This window comes from Leishmania braziliensis (genome assembly GCF_000002845.2).
Source record: "Leishmania braziliensis MHOM/BR/75/M2904 contig, possible fusion of chromosomes 20 and 34".
NCBI classification, from domain to species: domain Eukaryota; phylum Euglenozoa; class Kinetoplastea; order Trypanosomatida; family Trypanosomatidae; genus Leishmania; species Leishmania braziliensis.
In genome coordinates this window covers 1,245,712-1,262,252 of record NC_017947.1, presented here as the reverse complement: position 1 = coordinate 1,262,252, position 16,541 = coordinate 1,245,712, and the positions used below count along the sequence as shown (strand labels likewise).

Below are 16,541 nucleotides of genomic sequence, written 5' to 3'. Positions count from 1 at the left end.
GAAGCAAGACAGAGAGTAAGGATTTTTTTTTGATGCGGCCATGTGATCATCATTCACTACAGCCATAGCGATACCGAGCACATACGTGGGTGGGAAAGAATGCGTCAGAAAGCCACGGACCCTAAAAGCGCGCCGTCTCGCTCTTCCACGCAGCTTTGGGTGGGCCCAAGAGCAACAACAAAAAATGTTACCGTCCCACAAAGAACCTGCACAAAGTGTAGCTCAAGGAGAAAAAAAAGCTCAACAGTTCCATGGCTGACTGTCTGCCATTATCCGGCTTGATTCTCGTTTTCCTCTAGGTTTTGATGAGGATCACAGTCGCGTACACATACACCGGTGAGAGGTGAGCCCCTACATGCAAAACGCACGTCTGTTGAGAATGTTTCGCTGACTCTCGGCTTCGCGTTTTCGACGGCATTCAGCGTGCCTGCTTTGGCTGCAGGGAAACAAGAACAATCGGAATGTACCAGGTAGACATACATAAATGGTGAATAACCCCTCGGCAATGAGAGGGAAAAGGGGGGCAGCGAAGACAAATCCTGATAAGAGTCCGTACACGCGGTACTAGATATGGGAACAGTGAGAGGAAGAGAGTCAACACAGCTAGGCCTGAGAGGCTCAGCAGCGCCGCAGTCGGCCGATGCCAAAGGGCGCAAGGAGAGTGTCTCTATTTCTTGGATGGCGCGTAGTACTTAAAAACATCTCCACCGATCAAATCGATGCGAATAGGCTCACGACCACCTTCCTCCGTGCCGGTCCCGACCACCATCGACGTGCCCCCAACGCGCGAAAGCCTCGCCGGTGGCCGGTTCTGCAGCTCCGTTGGAATTGGCGGAGGCGAATCGTAGCCCACCTCCTCCAGAGTGCGGCAAGGGCCGTACGACTCTCCCGTCAGAGGGTTGTGCCTACGTACCTTGGGCTCCGGCACCTTGATTTCAACCACCTCCATCGGCTTCGTCTCTGGCGCTGGCGCACCAGCAGAAGAACGTCGACGCACTGCTGCTGCGAACTGTTGATCAGCTGCGGCTTTGTCCAGGATCTGGTCGGACGACATCATCGGCTCTGGACGCAGTCGCAACTCTGAGTCAGCGAGCGACTTCGCAAGCGTCAAGTCGTCGTGGGAGGCCTTGAAAAGCACGACCACGTGCTTGTACTCCTTTTCAGAGGCGATGTAAAGCGGCGTCTTGCCGTCTTCGTTCGAAAGTGAAGTGTTTGCATCGGACTTGAGTAGCAGATACACGGTGTCGTGGCGACCAGCTTGCGCAGCTGCGTACAGAGGGGTTTCTTGTCGCGCGTTGCGCACATTCAGGTCGGCACCGGAGCTCAGCAAGCAGGACAGAATGTCTGCAAACCCGCATCTTGCCGCCACGTGCAGAGCAGTTTCTCTATGCGGTCCGTTCACTGCGTTCACATCTGCCTTGCAAGCGATGAGGTACTTCACCACGTCCAGACGGTGATTGTACACGCTAATGTACAAGGGTGTCTCGCCGTCGGCACCCTTGCCGTCGACCGCAGCGCCTAGTCGCACCAGCTCCTCGATCACCGGCAGAGACACGGACAACTTCATACACGCAAAGTACAGCGGAACATAGCCCTCCCTGTTCACCGCATTTACGGCGTTGTTGGCAGCTGCATTGACGAAGGCTCTTACCCCTGCGACATCGTTGCTGAGAATAACGTCCTCGAGCGACATAACAGAAGCAGCGATTGTGCTGGGGCGAAAGAGGCACCCTCACAATGAGTACGCATGTGAAGGATAAGAGGCGTCCACGCGCCCAGGTATGCAGACAGAGGTGCCACAGCAACAAAGAAAAGGTAAGAGGGGTAGGAGGCGGAAAAACTGTTGGGTTACTTGGCTCCAAAATGTGCTCGTTGTTCATGAGGCGGCAAAGGTACCAAGCGATGAAAGAAGGATGCATTCAATGTGTGGCAGTTGGAGTAAAAAAAATGCATGCCGCCAACAGGGAGCAGCGAAGGGGGACGAGAGAGTGCGTCCAGAGCAACGCATTGTACTGGCAAGGAAAAGGCACTAGCACCCACCTCCGTGCTTTAGTTCAGTAGCCCTTTTTTTCCTATTCGGAGGGGGCAATGCACACCCGCACACACATATGCTGAACCAGTCCATAAGATTACCCTCTTTACCGGCTAATATTGTGTTTGTTGACTCAAGATCTTACTCGCTGCTTACTCAGTGCAAACATTGCGCTTTTAGACGTCGCTTACAGTTGTTATAACTCATCCTCCACCACGACATACTCCGGCAGGTAGGGAAGGTTACAGTCGGTGCTGTAGCAGTTACTACTGCAAGTGTACACGAGAACATTGCTGAAGTGCACCGTCAAGTTCTTGACCTCGTCGATGTCCTTGGTGAGGTAGTAGACAACAGGGGCTGTGAGCTGCATCTCAAACTGGCGCGTGGCGCCACACGCGGGGCACGGCGGCGGCAGAAAGCCCCCGTTTACACCGATTGGCATCGTGGACGTCCGTAGTGGAGTGCCGCCGGGGCACCATCGCACACACTGGGATGGAGTCCTCTCCATCTGCTCCATGTACGCACGCACACACGCTTCTGCGGGAGACTCATCGTCTTCCTCGAAGCCACTCGTATCCAGCGTCACGCTGCTATTGTACATGGACTCCGCAGCGGCCAGCTGCTCCTTGATCGAGGGCTCCTTCTTCCATTTGGGCGGCGGCTCTTCATACAGATCAAGCGCAAGACCACTCGTGTACAGCACGCCTTTCAGGGGTGCAGTCATGCCACGTGACGCGAGCGGGAATGTGGGCTGCTCCTCTGGTGTCTTCACTACCGCACCATCTGTGTTGCCGGTATTGTCCTGCGGCGCCGCCGGTGACGGTCTTGCCTCCTTCGACGGTTCATCATCCATGTCCCAGTCGTCGCTGACACCAAACAGCGGTGCATCGTTCTCCGCCTTTTCCTTCTCAGCCTTGGTTACCTTCTGAGCTTCTGCGCTAAGCCGCTGCTGCAACTCGGCAAAGTACTCACGGCTAAAGTTCTGACTCCGCAAGGCAAAGCAGAAGCTTGTGTGGGAGTTTGCAGCTGCGGCAGCAGCAAGACCGCTCTTCTTGTCAGAGCCGGGGGTCAGTGCAGGCATCCGTGCGCCTCCTTGGAAAGGGGCGGTCGCCGTTGGTCTACGTGTACAGGCGGCACACACAAGAATGTACAGCACTCGGTCGTAGACCTCGAGGGGGGCATACACCTGGCAGAGAAGCGAGACCTGGGCAGTGGACCTGCACTGTGGGCACTGAAAGTACTTGCTTAACGCACCACTAGATTGCTGTTCCGTTGCGCTCGCGCCGACGCGGAAGTACACAGCTTGGCCTCCGATCTTGGACGTGTACGGGTCCGCCACATCCTCCTGTGCTGCCTCGCGTTGAGGCGTCCCGATCCAGACAGGGGGTAGATCGACTCCACTCATTCTTGTCGCACTCACACTTGCTGGGCTAACGAAGCGCTATGGAAGCAGTGGATCGCTGACACGCTAGGATATGAGTCACACTTCTCAAGAAGCTGGAATGAAAGAAGCAAAATGAGCTAAAGAGAGTCATTCGACACTGAAATGCGTCGGCGTCGTTTGTCGGCGGGTGCATACGGCAATGGTCGTGCCGTCAAGGTCCCTCCAGAAGGCTGGATGAAACGGCAGAGGAAACAAGAAGCTCCCGATCCCTGCTCAAACTACCCATAACTCAGGTTGAACGCACGAACCAACGCTTCTCACTACCTCACATTGCTTTTATCCTTTCCTGCTCAGACGTTGGATCTCTCTAGCAGCGAAATATGTTGTTTTGTCGGTATGGCACTCAATGGTCAAAGGAATGAAGCGCATGCTGTGTGTTGCACCATCTCTGTCGATCATAGACGACAGTGGCTTGTGCACTTGCATTACTGTCGCCAAGCTGCACGCAACACCGCTGCACACATGAGCAGGTAGGACACAACACCTACACCCCCATCACCCATGCGCACACCACACCTCCATGACACGCAGGATGCAATCGAGAGTGGAGGCTAGAGAAAGAAGACGCGGGGTAAGAGCAGGCGAAAGAGGAGAAAAACGAGAAAAGTGCGTTTTCTTTATGTTGGGTCTGGAGAGCTGCCACAGGATCCTCCGCGTCTGTCGCGTGGCCTTTTCATAGCAGAGCTGACTCTCAGCGGCTACAGCAACAAAGTCGACGACGCTTGTGTACCGATATCTGAATACTTTTACAAGAACAGCAAGTTCCTCGCGCATACACCAACGTAACTCGCTCGCACACTCCGCAAGAGGTCTGCGCACCCCCATGAGTACCTGGGCAGGTGCAGGTTCGCACAAAGACCCGATGCCGGCGAGAGAAGACGCTTGACGTGCACAGTTAGAACAGCTTGATAAGGGGGACTGTCAGCCAGTCTTGTCCGTACGCCTGCGCAAGGTAAAACGCTGTGTTGTTAGGGCACTTTGCATCAACGCCTGAAACAGTGCACGACTTCAACGGAAACAGCTCGAACTCCCTCGATTGCCCTTCACCGGTCTTGGCTATGCCGTTCACCAGCGTCGTCTCGTGAAACTCGGCGCAGATGCGGTTTGTGCACTTGCGCCAGACTCGTAATTCAGGGTTGCGAGCACCCTTCTTCACAATGGACCGGTGACCAAAGCACTCCTTCTCCAGTGCAGCAGAAACAATGTCGAAAGCGCCTGGAGATGGTACCAAGACCCCAACGTCAAGATCTGCATCCCACAGCACAAGACGACCAAGCCTGGTGGAACCGAGCAGCGTGCCGTTCAGCAGCCAGTTGCTCATCGCGTGCCGCTTGAGTACCTGCTCCGAGCATTCGAGAGCGTTGTGAAACGCCAAGTCACGGTCAAAGTACACATTCGAGCAGTACGAGATCGTGATCCAAGAAACCACCGCGACAAGCGTCACAATACCACCCCGCGTCCACATTATCCCTGGAAGAGTCGTGTCTGCCTCCGGCAAAGGCGCTGAAGACCCGTTTTGAACACCTACACCTGTTTCGGCCTTGGGCAAATGCTGAGGGGTGGCGCTCATCGTGGGGGCACCCCTAAGAGCGAAAAGCACGTGAGGACTAATGGAGGCGTGTGTGTGTGTATGTGACAATTGGTAAAATGAGTATGACACACTGCAGGTTGCCGTGTCTTCACCTCAAAAAAGGCACGAGACACAAGGCAGCGCTTGCAATGACAATGCGGATGTAAGAATAGAACTCCGAAGAAAGGGTGTGTGTTTCAGCGTAAAAACAAGTAGCGGTGGTGGGGGTTGAACGGCCTACACACACATCGCAGAGCGAACTAAGATGGAAATCGGTCGGAGAGAAGGAGTATGACGATATAACAGCAGAGCAAGTCATAGCACAGGGATAATGAGCATATCGAGATAATCAGGAATCACGCGTAGAATAAATGGATATTACAAACGCTCAGGTAATTGCGCAGGCACAAATTTTCTCCCAGAGGTTAAACAGAGAAAAAAAAGAAAGGTGGGTTAGCCCGAATGCGTTGACTGTGTTCTGTTTTTTTTTTTGTTTCATTTCCCTCCCGCTCGTCGATGGAGAGGAGCTCACAGAGTTGCCACCGCTCTGGTACGAAGCACCCTTCCATGCGCCCCCAAAACATGAACAGTTGACCCGGTGCACACGTATACACACATGCATCACATCACATCACAGTTGCTCACCAGTCATTCTCTCTCTCTCTCTGATGTCTGACGCCGCTGCTGGCCAAGTCACGAAGAAAATACAAACAACACCGCTGCAAGTAGTTCGCGCTTCCACAACGGAGGAGGCCTTTGCAAGGCCGACAGTCGCTCAGATGCGTCCGCAAAAAACTGTCGTGCCTCCTGCTGCGCGCCACTGATTTTGGCGCGCTGGGCAATGCGTCGCATCAGCTCGCGTTTCCAAGCACTTGAACTAGCAGGAATCAGCGACGCCAGCACCCTCTTTGACCAGCTCAGCTGAGTTTTACCAGCCGCGGTTGTCGCCAGTGCGCACGCAACCCACAGACCCTCGTCATGCCAAGCTGCGCGCTCGTAAAGAACGTCGAAGTACACCTCAGCCCATGACGGGTTACTCGAATCGCTTGTCTGGCTTACATTCGAACTTCTCACCATCATCTTGGCCAATTCGTGTAGAACACTGCGACGCTGTATGATGCCAGAGAAATCGAAACGGTTAAGAGCAGCAAGTACAGCGTCTGTGGTGCTGAAAAGTGAATCCCGCACCCGTTCAGCGACGATGCAAACAACCTCTTTTCCGGTTGCAAACTCACCCCTCTCGTTGGGCGATTCGTGAACCAGTACAACTGCTTTTTCAAATTCGAACGCGAGAGATCGGGAGCTGTCCGCGTTGAGGACCGCAGCGCCATGGTGTACGAAGGCCGACTGTGTCTGCAGAAGAAGTGAGCGCCACGTCCGCTCCTGAAGTTCCCGTGCCAACCAAAAGTAGACCTCGACACTAGGCTCCGTCAAGAATGTGGAAGTCGCAACAGGCGTCGCTACCATACGCCGACGCTGCAGACCGCTATCAAGCACAACCAAGCGGCAGAGCTCCCACTGCGCAGATTCGAGAGTGAGTCCATTGATAACCTGCTGAAGCGACTGCTGAACACGTTCGCTGAGGTGCTGGTTGCAGCTGAGCTCTATGGAGCCGGCGCCGCGCCACAGCCCTTCCCAGATGCGCCGAGAGAGCTGCCGATCACCATCCCGCAGAGCTCCTGGAACACAACCGAGGCAGTCAACGAGCACCTCGTACCAACAGCCTGAAACCACCGCACCCCACCGAGCGTCAACTAAATCCTCCATGAGTCTCGGCAACGCAACGTCGTAGATCGCCTTCACCTCAGGAGCTGCGCCACGAACAGACAAGTTGCGAAGGCACTGCAGTGCGCAGATATAAGACGGCAGGTCACTGCGCAAAAGGTAGGGGAGATGCAAGGCGAGCGCACACGGAAGCTGAGCTGGTGGCGCCGAGTCAGCTGCACTTTCTTGTAACCACGCCTGCAACAGTATGCTCAACAGCGATACCATGATGTTGAGGCACAAAGCATCAGGAATGTTGTTAGTACGCCTCTCTCTTGGTAGTTGCCCCAGAAGATAATTAAGGCAATGTGAAGGGGGATCCAGCGAAGCATCGGCAGATAGCAGAGGGAACGTCTCCATGAAATCGCATGCAGTGCGGTACACTTGCCCTAGATCAACGTCGTTTGACAGCAGTCGCGCCGGGTGGCGAGTCTTAGCTGATGCGTGCCGCGCAAGGTTGCACAAAACATCAAGAGCATCAAGAACATTGGTCGGTGTAGCACCAGCAGTATTTGAGAGCACTCTTTGTGCCAGCTGAGCTGTAACGCGATGAATAGCTACGGAAAGTGAACGCGCGTCGTCTTGGCTGAGGTTGTGCTCCGCAACAGGCAGAGACTTCAACATCTGCCTACCAGATGGTTTGGCGCCACTATCAGCAGTGTCTGTCGACTCCGATGCATGCAGTAAGGAAGAAGCTCCACGATACACTGAAGGGTGCACATCGTTGCTTGCGAAATTGCCGACAAGCCAGAGAACACACCGAAGGCTATCATCCTCGAACTCGGACTCTGTATTACCGTATAAGAGGAGCTGTGGTGTGAATAGAGCGTGGATCTCTCTCTGAACGGAGAGTGGGAGTCCTACTTTTACATGAGCACGACACAGAAATGCTACCATCTCGAGATCTCGCATCGGCACGACCGTTTCCGCTGTGATTGCAGTCCACACCTCATAAATGCAGTGGCGCACAATCATCCAAAAAAGACGTTCGCTAATATCCCCCATTGTGAAGACCGTAGCGTTGCGCACTGCATAACGAACCACACAAATAGCAACATCTTCAACGCTTTTCGCAGTGGAACAGAAAAACAGGTTAGATAGCTGAATAAGAACTGTAGCTAATTCCACGGACATCAATGCTTCCGCGGACTGTTTTCCGTTCACAACGTCAATTGTTTGCGGAGCACTGGAAAGGAGAACTTGATCAAAAAGAAGCCAGCAACTTAATTGCAACCACTCGCTCAGCTCAGACTCCACCGGAGAGTCTTTAGCATCCCTGACACAAAGGTGGAGCAACCGCAGTAATGGCAAAGGGTCCCATGAGGGCATTTTACAGACAACCCCGGTGGAAAAAAAAGCCCCTAACAGACGGATATTGCTAAAGCAAAAAGCAGTCGCTATATTACTTTCATGGTCACAAAACAAGCGAATATACTCCAACACCGATGTGTTTCGCAGTTGCAGTACTTCCGCTAGACGAATTGCAGAAAAGCTTTTCTCCGTTTCGTGTGGCAGCATTTCTGCAGATGCCTCACCTAAACATAACTGCCAAAATGAAAGAGAAGATGCGCACTCATTCGCCACACGTAAACATCTTTCGCAGCGAACGCACTCGGATCTGTCTTTCTGGAAAACCTCGGATAGTAGTTTCAGATGCAGACTTAGTGAGGTGTTCAAGGTCCGCCAAACACCACATGATAGCATTTGAATCGTTTGCTGTCCTCCATACCAGCCCCAGCGATAACTGCAAATAATAGCTTTGAGGAGGTCATCGCTCTCTCCAAATACTGCGTCGCTAACAACGAATAAAAGAGGAGAGAGGGTCTCTGCTTTCGCTTCCCTGACAATAAGCAGCAAGACACTGAGTACTTCGCGAGCCACCGAGGTGACAAGAGCCGCCTCCACGGCTTTTGGAATGCACTGCTCATCAACGGCAGCTGCACATACGAGATTCTCCACGCGATGAGAACTTCCCAACATTGCCTTAAAGTGGTCTTGCGTCTGCGCACTACTTGCATTCCATAGCTCTACAAATCGATCAAAACGCTCAAAAAAATCTATGTCATTACTATTCCCCGAAAAACAGTTATGCAATTCTCCCTCTATGCTCTCATTGGTGTCGAATGCAGCAAGGATGCGAGAAATAACGCGAAGACAGTGGCGCTTTTGTGAGAAATAGGCCGTTTTGTGCAAGGCTTGAAGTAGAGCTTCAAAAGAGCAGTGCGGAATCACACATGTGAGCTGTGAAGAGTAAACACTATCACACAACGCTAATAGGACGTCCAAAACTGCAGCAAAAGCATCAGCGGCGTTGTCGCTGTGCAGCCTGATGACAATTCGTTCACAAAAGGAAAATAGGTCCAGGACTAACGTCCAGTTGTTAGCGATGAGTTCACGAAACAAAAATACCTCGTCTTCCGCATCTTGCAAAACAAAGAATAGCAGAAATTCGCAGATTTCCTGGCAACACAACAAGAAATCCATGTTTATTACTTGTTTCACCATCCTATGGCACGTACGTGCCACCGACAGAAGAAGGCACTGTGTTGTCTCAGCTCGCTGAGGACGCCTGTGCAGTCCCACTGTAGCTACCTCAAGCACAACTGTGAGAAGTCGAAGCACCCATTTTGGTACACAAAAAGAGAGAGCAATGCAACACTCAAGCCAATAGCACACTGAATCCCTCAGCTCTGCCACAAAAATTGGTGCATTGCGCAGCAAGGAGATACAGGAAGTCAATAGCTGTATGTTGCTGGAGAGAATCTCGTGAAATATGGTATTGTAGAAAGCGACCTCATTTGAGAGTACAATATCTCGACATGTTAAAATAAGATCGTGACATGCCTGAGAAAGAGAGTCAGTGCGAAAAAAGCGCCATGAGGGTGAAACAGGGGCTGGAGCAAGGGAAGAAAACAGAGCGGTGGCGCATGCAACAATTACACCCCAGGAATGCTGTACTAAAGTGCTTAGCAAGTGTGCGTCCTCACAGATATCAGGGTCACTTTCATGAAGACAAGCAGCGCACGCCTGTACGAGAGACACATACACATCGCTTGGTATAGCGTCCTGCGAAACAAGAAGCTCAGACAAAAGGGACAACATGGTGTGCTTGAAGAAGACGTTGCACAGAACATCGACTGCGGTTGTGGCGCAGAGTTCCTTCACAGCATCACACACAATGATACAGCTCGCGTGTTGTTTCGCCTCATTTTCGGCGAAGGTGCAAAGGCGTGCATACATGCACGAGAAAAGTCCTTTTGCACGATTAATGAAAATTGAGGAAAGGAGTTCAGATTCGAAAGGTTCCTCGTGACGTACTTGCGTTACAGCTTCAAGGTAGTCTGAGTCGTTATTGTACTGTCCGCTTGTTAGCATTCCACTGTCGAGAAACATCTGCCTCGAGAAACGGCAAAGCACATAAAAGGCCCTTTCTGCAACCATGCGATGAGGTGATACCAAAAACAGCTCTCGTGCAAACACCACCAGTGAGTCCGATGCAACATTTACACAGAGAAAGAGATTGAGCAGTTCAAGTTGCGCCGGCACGTCGTGATGTAGGCCTTTTCCGTGACGGCGACACAAGTGTAGCAACTTTAGAAGGTAGAGCTCCTCTGTGGTGGGCGGAAAATGTGTGTGCAACAACAACCTCTTCACAAATTTAAGGATAGCGACAGTCGTGCAGCTGCACTGCTCTTCGATTGAAAAACGCAGTTTTTCAATCAGGTCGGCTAACAACAGGCGCTGCTCTGAAGCATCTATGACACGTATAGTGGTTGCCAGTGCTGCGTAGGCATCGGCACGCACGAATGGGTCACCGCTATCCGTCAGGAGCCACAGAATGTTCGAGCTCTGCCACCCACTATACGAGGTTTCTTGCAGAAAATGTAAAAATGGGCAGAAGAGAAGCTTGTTTGTCTTCGTTTGAGCAAGTGCATTAAGAATAAGATGCGTAAAAGGCTTAACAGCTGCGGGTTCCCACGAGTGCCGGACCTGCTTCAGTCGTCGGTACGCACTGACACAGGGTGGAACAACTTTTTCATTGAGCTGCGGCGCCGCAAGAATTTTCTCGATTATACCGTCCAGTTCGTCGCAAAATGCAGCAATGCGTTGCTTGTCCAAAATGCGACCAGGGGCAACCTCCAAAGACACGAGGGCGTCGAGTAGTATTGCAAGAGTGAAACACTCTAACTCATGTCGTGCTTGGAAGAGAAGCTGCTCTGGAGGTGGGCAGCCCGGGTTTTCATCTGCCATGATTGCAATGACACTGGCCGCCGCTCGGAGACCATCTGACCGTTTCCACTCTGTCAGGTCTCGGTAAAGCGTGTCAAAGAGCTCACTGGAGAGCCTTTTCTCAGCAAAGGATCTAAAGAATTTGATGGTGATGATAAAAGACTTTTGAAACGTGGCATTAACGACAACTTGAATGTCCGCCAGCATTGGACGCACTTCAATGGCAAATGCACGAAAAGCATTCTCGGCTTGAGTAGTGGGAACAGTCCAACAGATGTTGGCAAATTGTTTGAGAATGTATACCTTGATGGTGAGCTTGTCTGTTTCACGCAGCTGCTGAAAGAGGGCAGCCCAGATGGTGGTGTGCATTGAGCCAGCATTCAGTGTAATGAGCGCACCGATGATTTGTTTCGCCTTGTCATCCCAAGGCGTCTCGAGATATCGGAAGGCCACACCAATGTTATGTGTCAGGGTTGCTGCATTGTGCGACTGCTGCTTTGCTTCGCCCCAGAGCAGCTCGAGCAGCTGTTCTTCGCATAGCATAATTCGAATGCGTACGCGAGGTAGAGCGGATGAGTGAAAAAGAAACACAAGAGCGTGAAATGAAAAAGTGGTCGCGTATTATTTTTCTTCCGTGGCACCACATTCCTCACTTTGCTGCTGTGTTGGGGGGATGTAGTTCTTTGTTAGCGCGGACATGTAAAAACAAGCAAGGGCCGTCAAGGAGTGGAGGGGTGGTTGGGCGGGGCTAAGGATGCATTTTTCGCCCGTGGGTTCTCGCAGCTGTTTCTGAAAAATGAGTTGCTGGGCTTCGAGATCGCCGTTCTGCATGGGAAGCGTTGGGAAAGGGGGCTTGCGTTCTTTTCACTGAAAAGCATCGCTGCTGTCGGGGAAGGTTCTGTTGGTATCGACGGAATCGTGGGGGAAGGGGGGGGGGGAAGAAGAGCGCCGCGCGTCTGGGATTGGGGAAGGGGGGAATGTGTCATCGCAAATCGAAAAGGTCGGTCCGGCCACGGCATTCGAAGGGCTTCTCGGTTGGCTCCTTTCTGCTATCGAAAGGCGGCTTTATGTGCCACCGAAAGAAAAGCTCCTCCCGTTGGATTCGAACCAACGACCTGTAGGTTAACAGCCTAACGCGCTGCCGACTGCGCCAGGGAGGATTCAAAAAACCCGCAGCTGATTTCACGGGGAGTTGTCCTCGCTAGCTTTGCCGGAGCAAAAAGTGTCCTTCCGGCCGGAATCGAACCAGCGACCCTGTGATACCTGCAGTCTCTACAGTCACATGCTCTACCAATTGAGCTACAGAAGGTTGTATCCATCAGGGAACGAACTGCGAATACCAAAGAAATGCTGCCGACTAAAAAGAGAGGCCACTGCGAGAATCGAACTCGCGACCCCCACTTTACGAGAGTGGTGCACTGCCACTGTGCTAAGCGGCCTTTCTTCCTGTACTGAAAATGAGGCTACGTGAGCGGCGAACACGGGTTTCTGGGCTCACGTCCGAAAATGACGAAACGTGGCCGCTTGGTCTAGTGGTATGATTCCCGCTTCGGGTGCGGGAGGTCAGGGGTTCAATTCCCCTAGCGGCCCTTTTCCTTGCATCGCGTCCGCATAAAGCGGCACGCGGTGAGTGGGCTTAGAGGAGATTCCTCCCTGGCGCAGTCGGCAGCGCGTTAGGCTGTTAACCTACAGGTCGTTGGTTCGAATCCAACGGGAGGAGCTTTTCCCTCACGCGTGGGAGGGGGGTGCGGGTGGGAAGGATGAGGAGGGGCGGGTGGGCAAGGGGGTATGGTGGAAACACGGCGCGGGGGGTGGGGGGTGCCATCGCACATGCGTGCCAAACGAGTCGATTGTCGCGGCGATTTGTCTCTTATCTGATACCCAACGCACAACTCAAAGGCGGTAAAAAAGCACGGGGCTGCGAACTGCAAACTTCTCTCAAAGGCGGGTGGCGCTCACCGCGTGACGAGCTGCGAGCCGGGCGGCTTGGGTGGAGGTGTGCCCTTTCCCTTGGAGAAGAGGGCGTGGATGCGCTCATGCTTCTGGAGGTCCTTCTCCGTCAGCGACGGTCGCGTCGTCTCCAACGACGCCCACAAGTCGTCCATCGACACCACCCCCGCTCCCGCCACAGCCTTGTTGGAGACAGCCACTTCAGCCCCACCGCGAGCGGCCAGGCAGAGCTGCTTCAGCGCGTCCCCCATCTTCTCCCGCGTCACGCCGTCGCCGAGGCCAGCAATCACAAACCCGTCCTCGTCAGCCATTGTGGCGCTGCCACCACAGATGCATTCTGAGCCGCCAGGCACCTGTCTTGTCAGGCTGTCCATGAATCGCATGTTCACCAGCATGTTCGCCGACGACACCATCGCCGAGAGGTCGGCCGGAGTCCAGTTCACTGTGCGACGCGCCACTTGCCGCAACTCCTCGTCACTAAAGTGCGCCGACGTCTTGCTCAGCAGACTGCGCAGTATTGCCACGCGATCATCTTCGCTTGGCACAGGGCACACCACCGCCTTATCGAGCCGACCCGGCCGCAAGAGCGCCGCGTCTATCAGGTCCGGCCGGCTCGAGGCCGCGACGACAAATACATTCTTGCGCTCCTCCACACCATCCAGGTAACACAGAAGCTGGTTCACCACGCGGTCCGTCACGCCCGAATTGTCAGCCCCGCGCTGCGGTGCCACCGAGTCAAATTCGTCAAAGAACACCACGCACGGCGCAGCCGCCTGCGCGCGCTCAAAGACGTCGCGGATCTTTTGCTCACTCTGCCCAATGTACTTGCCAAACACCTCCGGGCCGTTGATGACGATGCAGTGCAGGTTCTCTGCGTTGACAAGCGATTCGAGGATGAAAGTTTTGCCGCACCCGGATGGACCATAGAGCAGGATGCCACTGCGCGTCTTGAGCGGCAGCCGCGCAAACAGCTGGGGGTGCTTGATCGGCAGCACCAGTGTGTTGTACAGCGTCTTCTTCGCCTCCCCCAGCCCGCCAATCGACTCCCACGACACCTTGTTTCCTTTGAGAAAGTTGATGCCGGTGTGCGCTAGCGGGGTAAAGGAGGCCACGCAGATCTCGGCGCACTCGCGCAGTGACAGGGCCGGCTCCGCCGCCAGCTTCGCCCGCATCCGCAATGCCAGCTGCTTCACGTCAAACGGCGTGTAGTTGTCCATTAGCGCCGTCGCTGCCGCCACGTCTTCGCTAGGAGCATGTGGGAACAATTGCCCAGTCAGAGCCGTCCGCGACGCTCGATTCAGTGCCTCCAGCGTCAGGATCTGCCGGAAGCAGTACACTGACCGCAGCGTCTCGTGCACTGCGTCGCGGCTCGAGCACGTCGCCAACACTACCACCGCCCCATGCGGACGAATAGAGAACTGGTAGCAGAAGCGTGTCAGCGTTGCCTCCAGCGCTGCCTGCGTCATGGCCGACATTGCCGCCACGTGGCCCTCCTGCTGCGCTGGCGCGATGCACTCAAAGTTCTCCAGCACCAGCACTGCCGGTTTGCACAGCACGCACTCCCTCAAGGCCTTGGCGATGTCAACTAAGAAGGATTTAGTCTTGCCGCACTCGAGGGTTACGGTGTGCACGTCGGGCAGCGTGTCGAGCACAGCGCGCACCACCGTCGACTTGCCGAAGCCTTTCCCGCCGCACACCAGCACGTTGCTCTGGTGCAGGTTGGTAAACTGTGGTACGCTTGACTGGTGGAGGGCAGCCACGAGATGCCGCTGCAAATCCTCTGCCACCTTCCCATGCACCTGCATGACCGCATCCAGGGCCACCGCAGAGCATGGGAGTCGCGCGGGATTCGAGAGCACCGGAGGGGCCGCCGCTGCAGCACCGCTAGCCTTCCCCGCCGTAGCGGCTGACGAGTCGAGACCGTGGGGAGTAAGGAGAAGGTTTGTCGCCTGCGCCAGGGAGTCCACTACACACACATCCTCCTCCTCCGCAGCACCCGCTGCCTCGCCGCCGGCGGTGTCCACAACGACGACGGTGACTTGCTTCAAATGTGCTCGCAGAAACCCCGGTGTCACGTCTTCCGTGTCCAGCGTCGCCACTGCCGCGCAGTCGAGGGCACCGAGTACCGTACCATTCTTCCAGTGGTACCTCTCGGCTGTGGCACTGCGCACCCGAACCACCGCCGTGTCGCCGCTCTCGGCCCCGTTGCTAGCAGCGACACGAGTGGGCCGTCCGCGGACAAAGGCCCAGAGTGGCGGCGCGGCAGCACCGTCAGTCATGCCGTCCGCCTGCTCCCGACGAACACGGGTGGCGATTACAAAATGCGTGCCCTCATTCATCGCCGCACATCCGCTACGCAGCTTCTCTTCCGCATCGCCGCACTTGATGGTGGTCACAATCACCTTGGCTGGCACCCCGGGGAAGATAGAGACGGAGATGATCATGGAGGGGAAGACGACCTGCACCTGGCGGAGCAGCAGGCTCTCGATGCGAAGTGCGTTCTGCTCCACTACCTCGCTGTCGTCCACTGTCAGCGGCGCCACCATTACCTTAGTCGCACGCGGCGCGTTGGACAGCGGCACGCACTCCACCAGCTCGCCCTCTCTTAGACCATGGTCATAGCAGAGCGCGAGAGGGAAAAGGAGCACAAACTTGGAGCGCGTGTGCGGGCGGTCGGTGAGGCACCCGACGTAGATGATGTTGCCGCTTTGTCCTGTAATGCGCAACGGCACCGCTGGGGGCAGGCAGCCGCTGTAGAGCGGTCGCAGCACGCTGTCGAGGTAGTGCTGCGAGGCCGTCACGAAGGAGTGCTGGCTGCTCCTGTCCACAGCGACTTCAAAGGATGACTGCTGCATGGGTGGGATGAGTGGGGCCAAGTCACAACACGCCGCCTCAAGGCTTAGAACTGAAGGAGCAGAGCTAAACGCCCCCCAAAAAGAACCCGGCGGAGAGAAAACACAGGAAAACCACCGAGTTTACCTACCAAACATCACAAACGTCTTTTCAGTAGTGCGGCGCCGAAGAGGAGGGACAAAAGTGTCTCTTGCCCTCCTCCCAGCCCCTCCTCCTCGTGGATGCTGGTCTTGCTTGTCGGAGTGTCTCGTTCCGTTGGATAGCGTTTCTCTTGAGGAGGGGGCTGTTGCTGTTGCGAGGGTAGTGAACGGAATGAGCTCTGTGAAATGAACAAATGATGGTGTGTGCGTATGCGCGAGTGGTGGCAACCGATCTCTTCCTCTGACTCGTGGCGTTGGCGGGACTCCTCGCTGTCGAACGAGCCACCGCCTCTCTCTCTCGTGTTTCCCTTTCCTCCAATAATTCCTCTCCTGCACAACAATGGCCGAGGCGCGGGATCAGCCGCGAGCGCACACAAGAAGCACCATACACAGAGATACAGGCACACATACACCGCGTAAAAAGCGAAAAAACAAGAAGAGGGAGGATGAAAGAAGTGGCCGACATCATGATTCGTCACTTTAGGTACTGTTGGTGTTGTTCACTCGGCCGGGGCTTGGGGGTAGAGACACGCACACACATACACATATCTCGTGTCT

General features: G+C 54.5%; 5 protein-coding genes and 5 non-coding genes across 10 annotated transcripts; 2 read left to right on the top strand and 8 right to left on the bottom strand.

The window, feature by feature from the left end:
• Positions 1-667: 667 nt before the first annotated feature.
• Positions 668-1,693, bottom strand: LBRM_20_3140 (conserved hypothetical protein; the record flags this gene model as incomplete). The annotated part of the gene is made up of 1 exon (XM_001564544.1): positions 668-1,693. One exon carries the CDS (start codon positions 1,691-1,693, stop codon positions 668-670), a length of 1,026 nt encoding a protein of 341 aa, XP_001564594.1.
• A 535-nt stretch (positions 1,694-2,228) lies between these two features.
• On the bottom strand, positions 2,229-3,437 carry LBRM_20_3130 (conserved hypothetical protein; the record flags this gene model as incomplete). Its single annotated transcript, XM_001564543.1, has 1 exon — positions 2,229-3,437. One exon carries the CDS (start codon positions 3,435-3,437, stop codon positions 2,229-2,231), a length of 1,209 nt encoding a protein of 402 aa, XP_001564593.1.
• A 934-nt stretch (positions 3,438-4,371) lies between these two features.
• Positions 4,372-5,046, bottom strand: LBRM_20_3120 (conserved hypothetical protein; the record flags this gene model as incomplete). The annotated part of the gene is made up of 1 exon (XM_001564542.1): positions 4,372-5,046. One exon carries the CDS (start codon positions 5,044-5,046, stop codon positions 4,372-4,374), a length of 675 nt encoding a protein of 224 aa, XP_001564592.1.
• A 693-nt stretch (positions 5,047-5,739) lies between these two features.
• LBRM_20_3110 (conserved hypothetical protein) lies at positions 5,740-11,583 on the bottom strand (the record flags this gene model as incomplete). The annotated part of the gene is made up of 1 exon (XM_001564541.1): positions 5,740-11,583. The coding sequence occupies one exon, from the start codon at positions 11,581-11,583 to the stop codon at positions 5,740-5,742; it is 5,844 nt and encodes a 1,947-aa protein (XP_001564591.1).
• A 544-nt stretch (positions 11,584-12,127) lies between these two features.
• LBRM_20_1_tRNA10 lies at positions 12,128-12,200 on the bottom strand. The gene has a single exon. It is a non-coding gene; the product is annotated as a tRNA-Asn (tRNA).
• Positions 12,201-12,265: 65 nt separating this feature from the next.
• On the bottom strand, positions 12,266-12,349 carry LBRM_20_1_tRNA9. The gene has a single exon. It is a non-coding gene; the product is annotated as a tRNA-Tyr (tRNA).
• A 58-nt stretch (positions 12,350-12,407) lies between these two features.
• LBRM_20_1_tRNA8 lies at positions 12,408-12,479 on the bottom strand. The gene has a single exon. It is a non-coding gene; the product is annotated as a tRNA-Thr (tRNA).
• Positions 12,480-12,558: 79 nt separating this feature from the next.
• On the top strand, positions 12,559-12,630 carry LBRM_20_1_tRNA7. Its single transcript has one exon. It is a non-coding gene; the product is annotated as a tRNA-Pro (tRNA).
• Positions 12,631-12,687: 57 nt separating this feature from the next.
• LBRM_20_1_tRNA6 lies at positions 12,688-12,760 on the top strand. The gene has a single exon. It is a non-coding gene; the product is annotated as a tRNA-Asn (tRNA).
• Positions 12,761-12,995: 235 nt separating this feature from the next.
• LBRM_20_3100 (peroxisome biosynthesis protein-like protein) lies at positions 12,996-15,845 on the bottom strand (the record flags this gene model as incomplete). Its single annotated transcript, XM_001564540.1, has 1 exon — positions 12,996-15,845. The coding sequence occupies one exon, from the start codon at positions 15,843-15,845 to the stop codon at positions 12,996-12,998; it is 2,850 nt and encodes a 949-aa protein (XP_001564590.1).
• Positions 15,846-16,541: the final 696 nt, after the last annotated feature.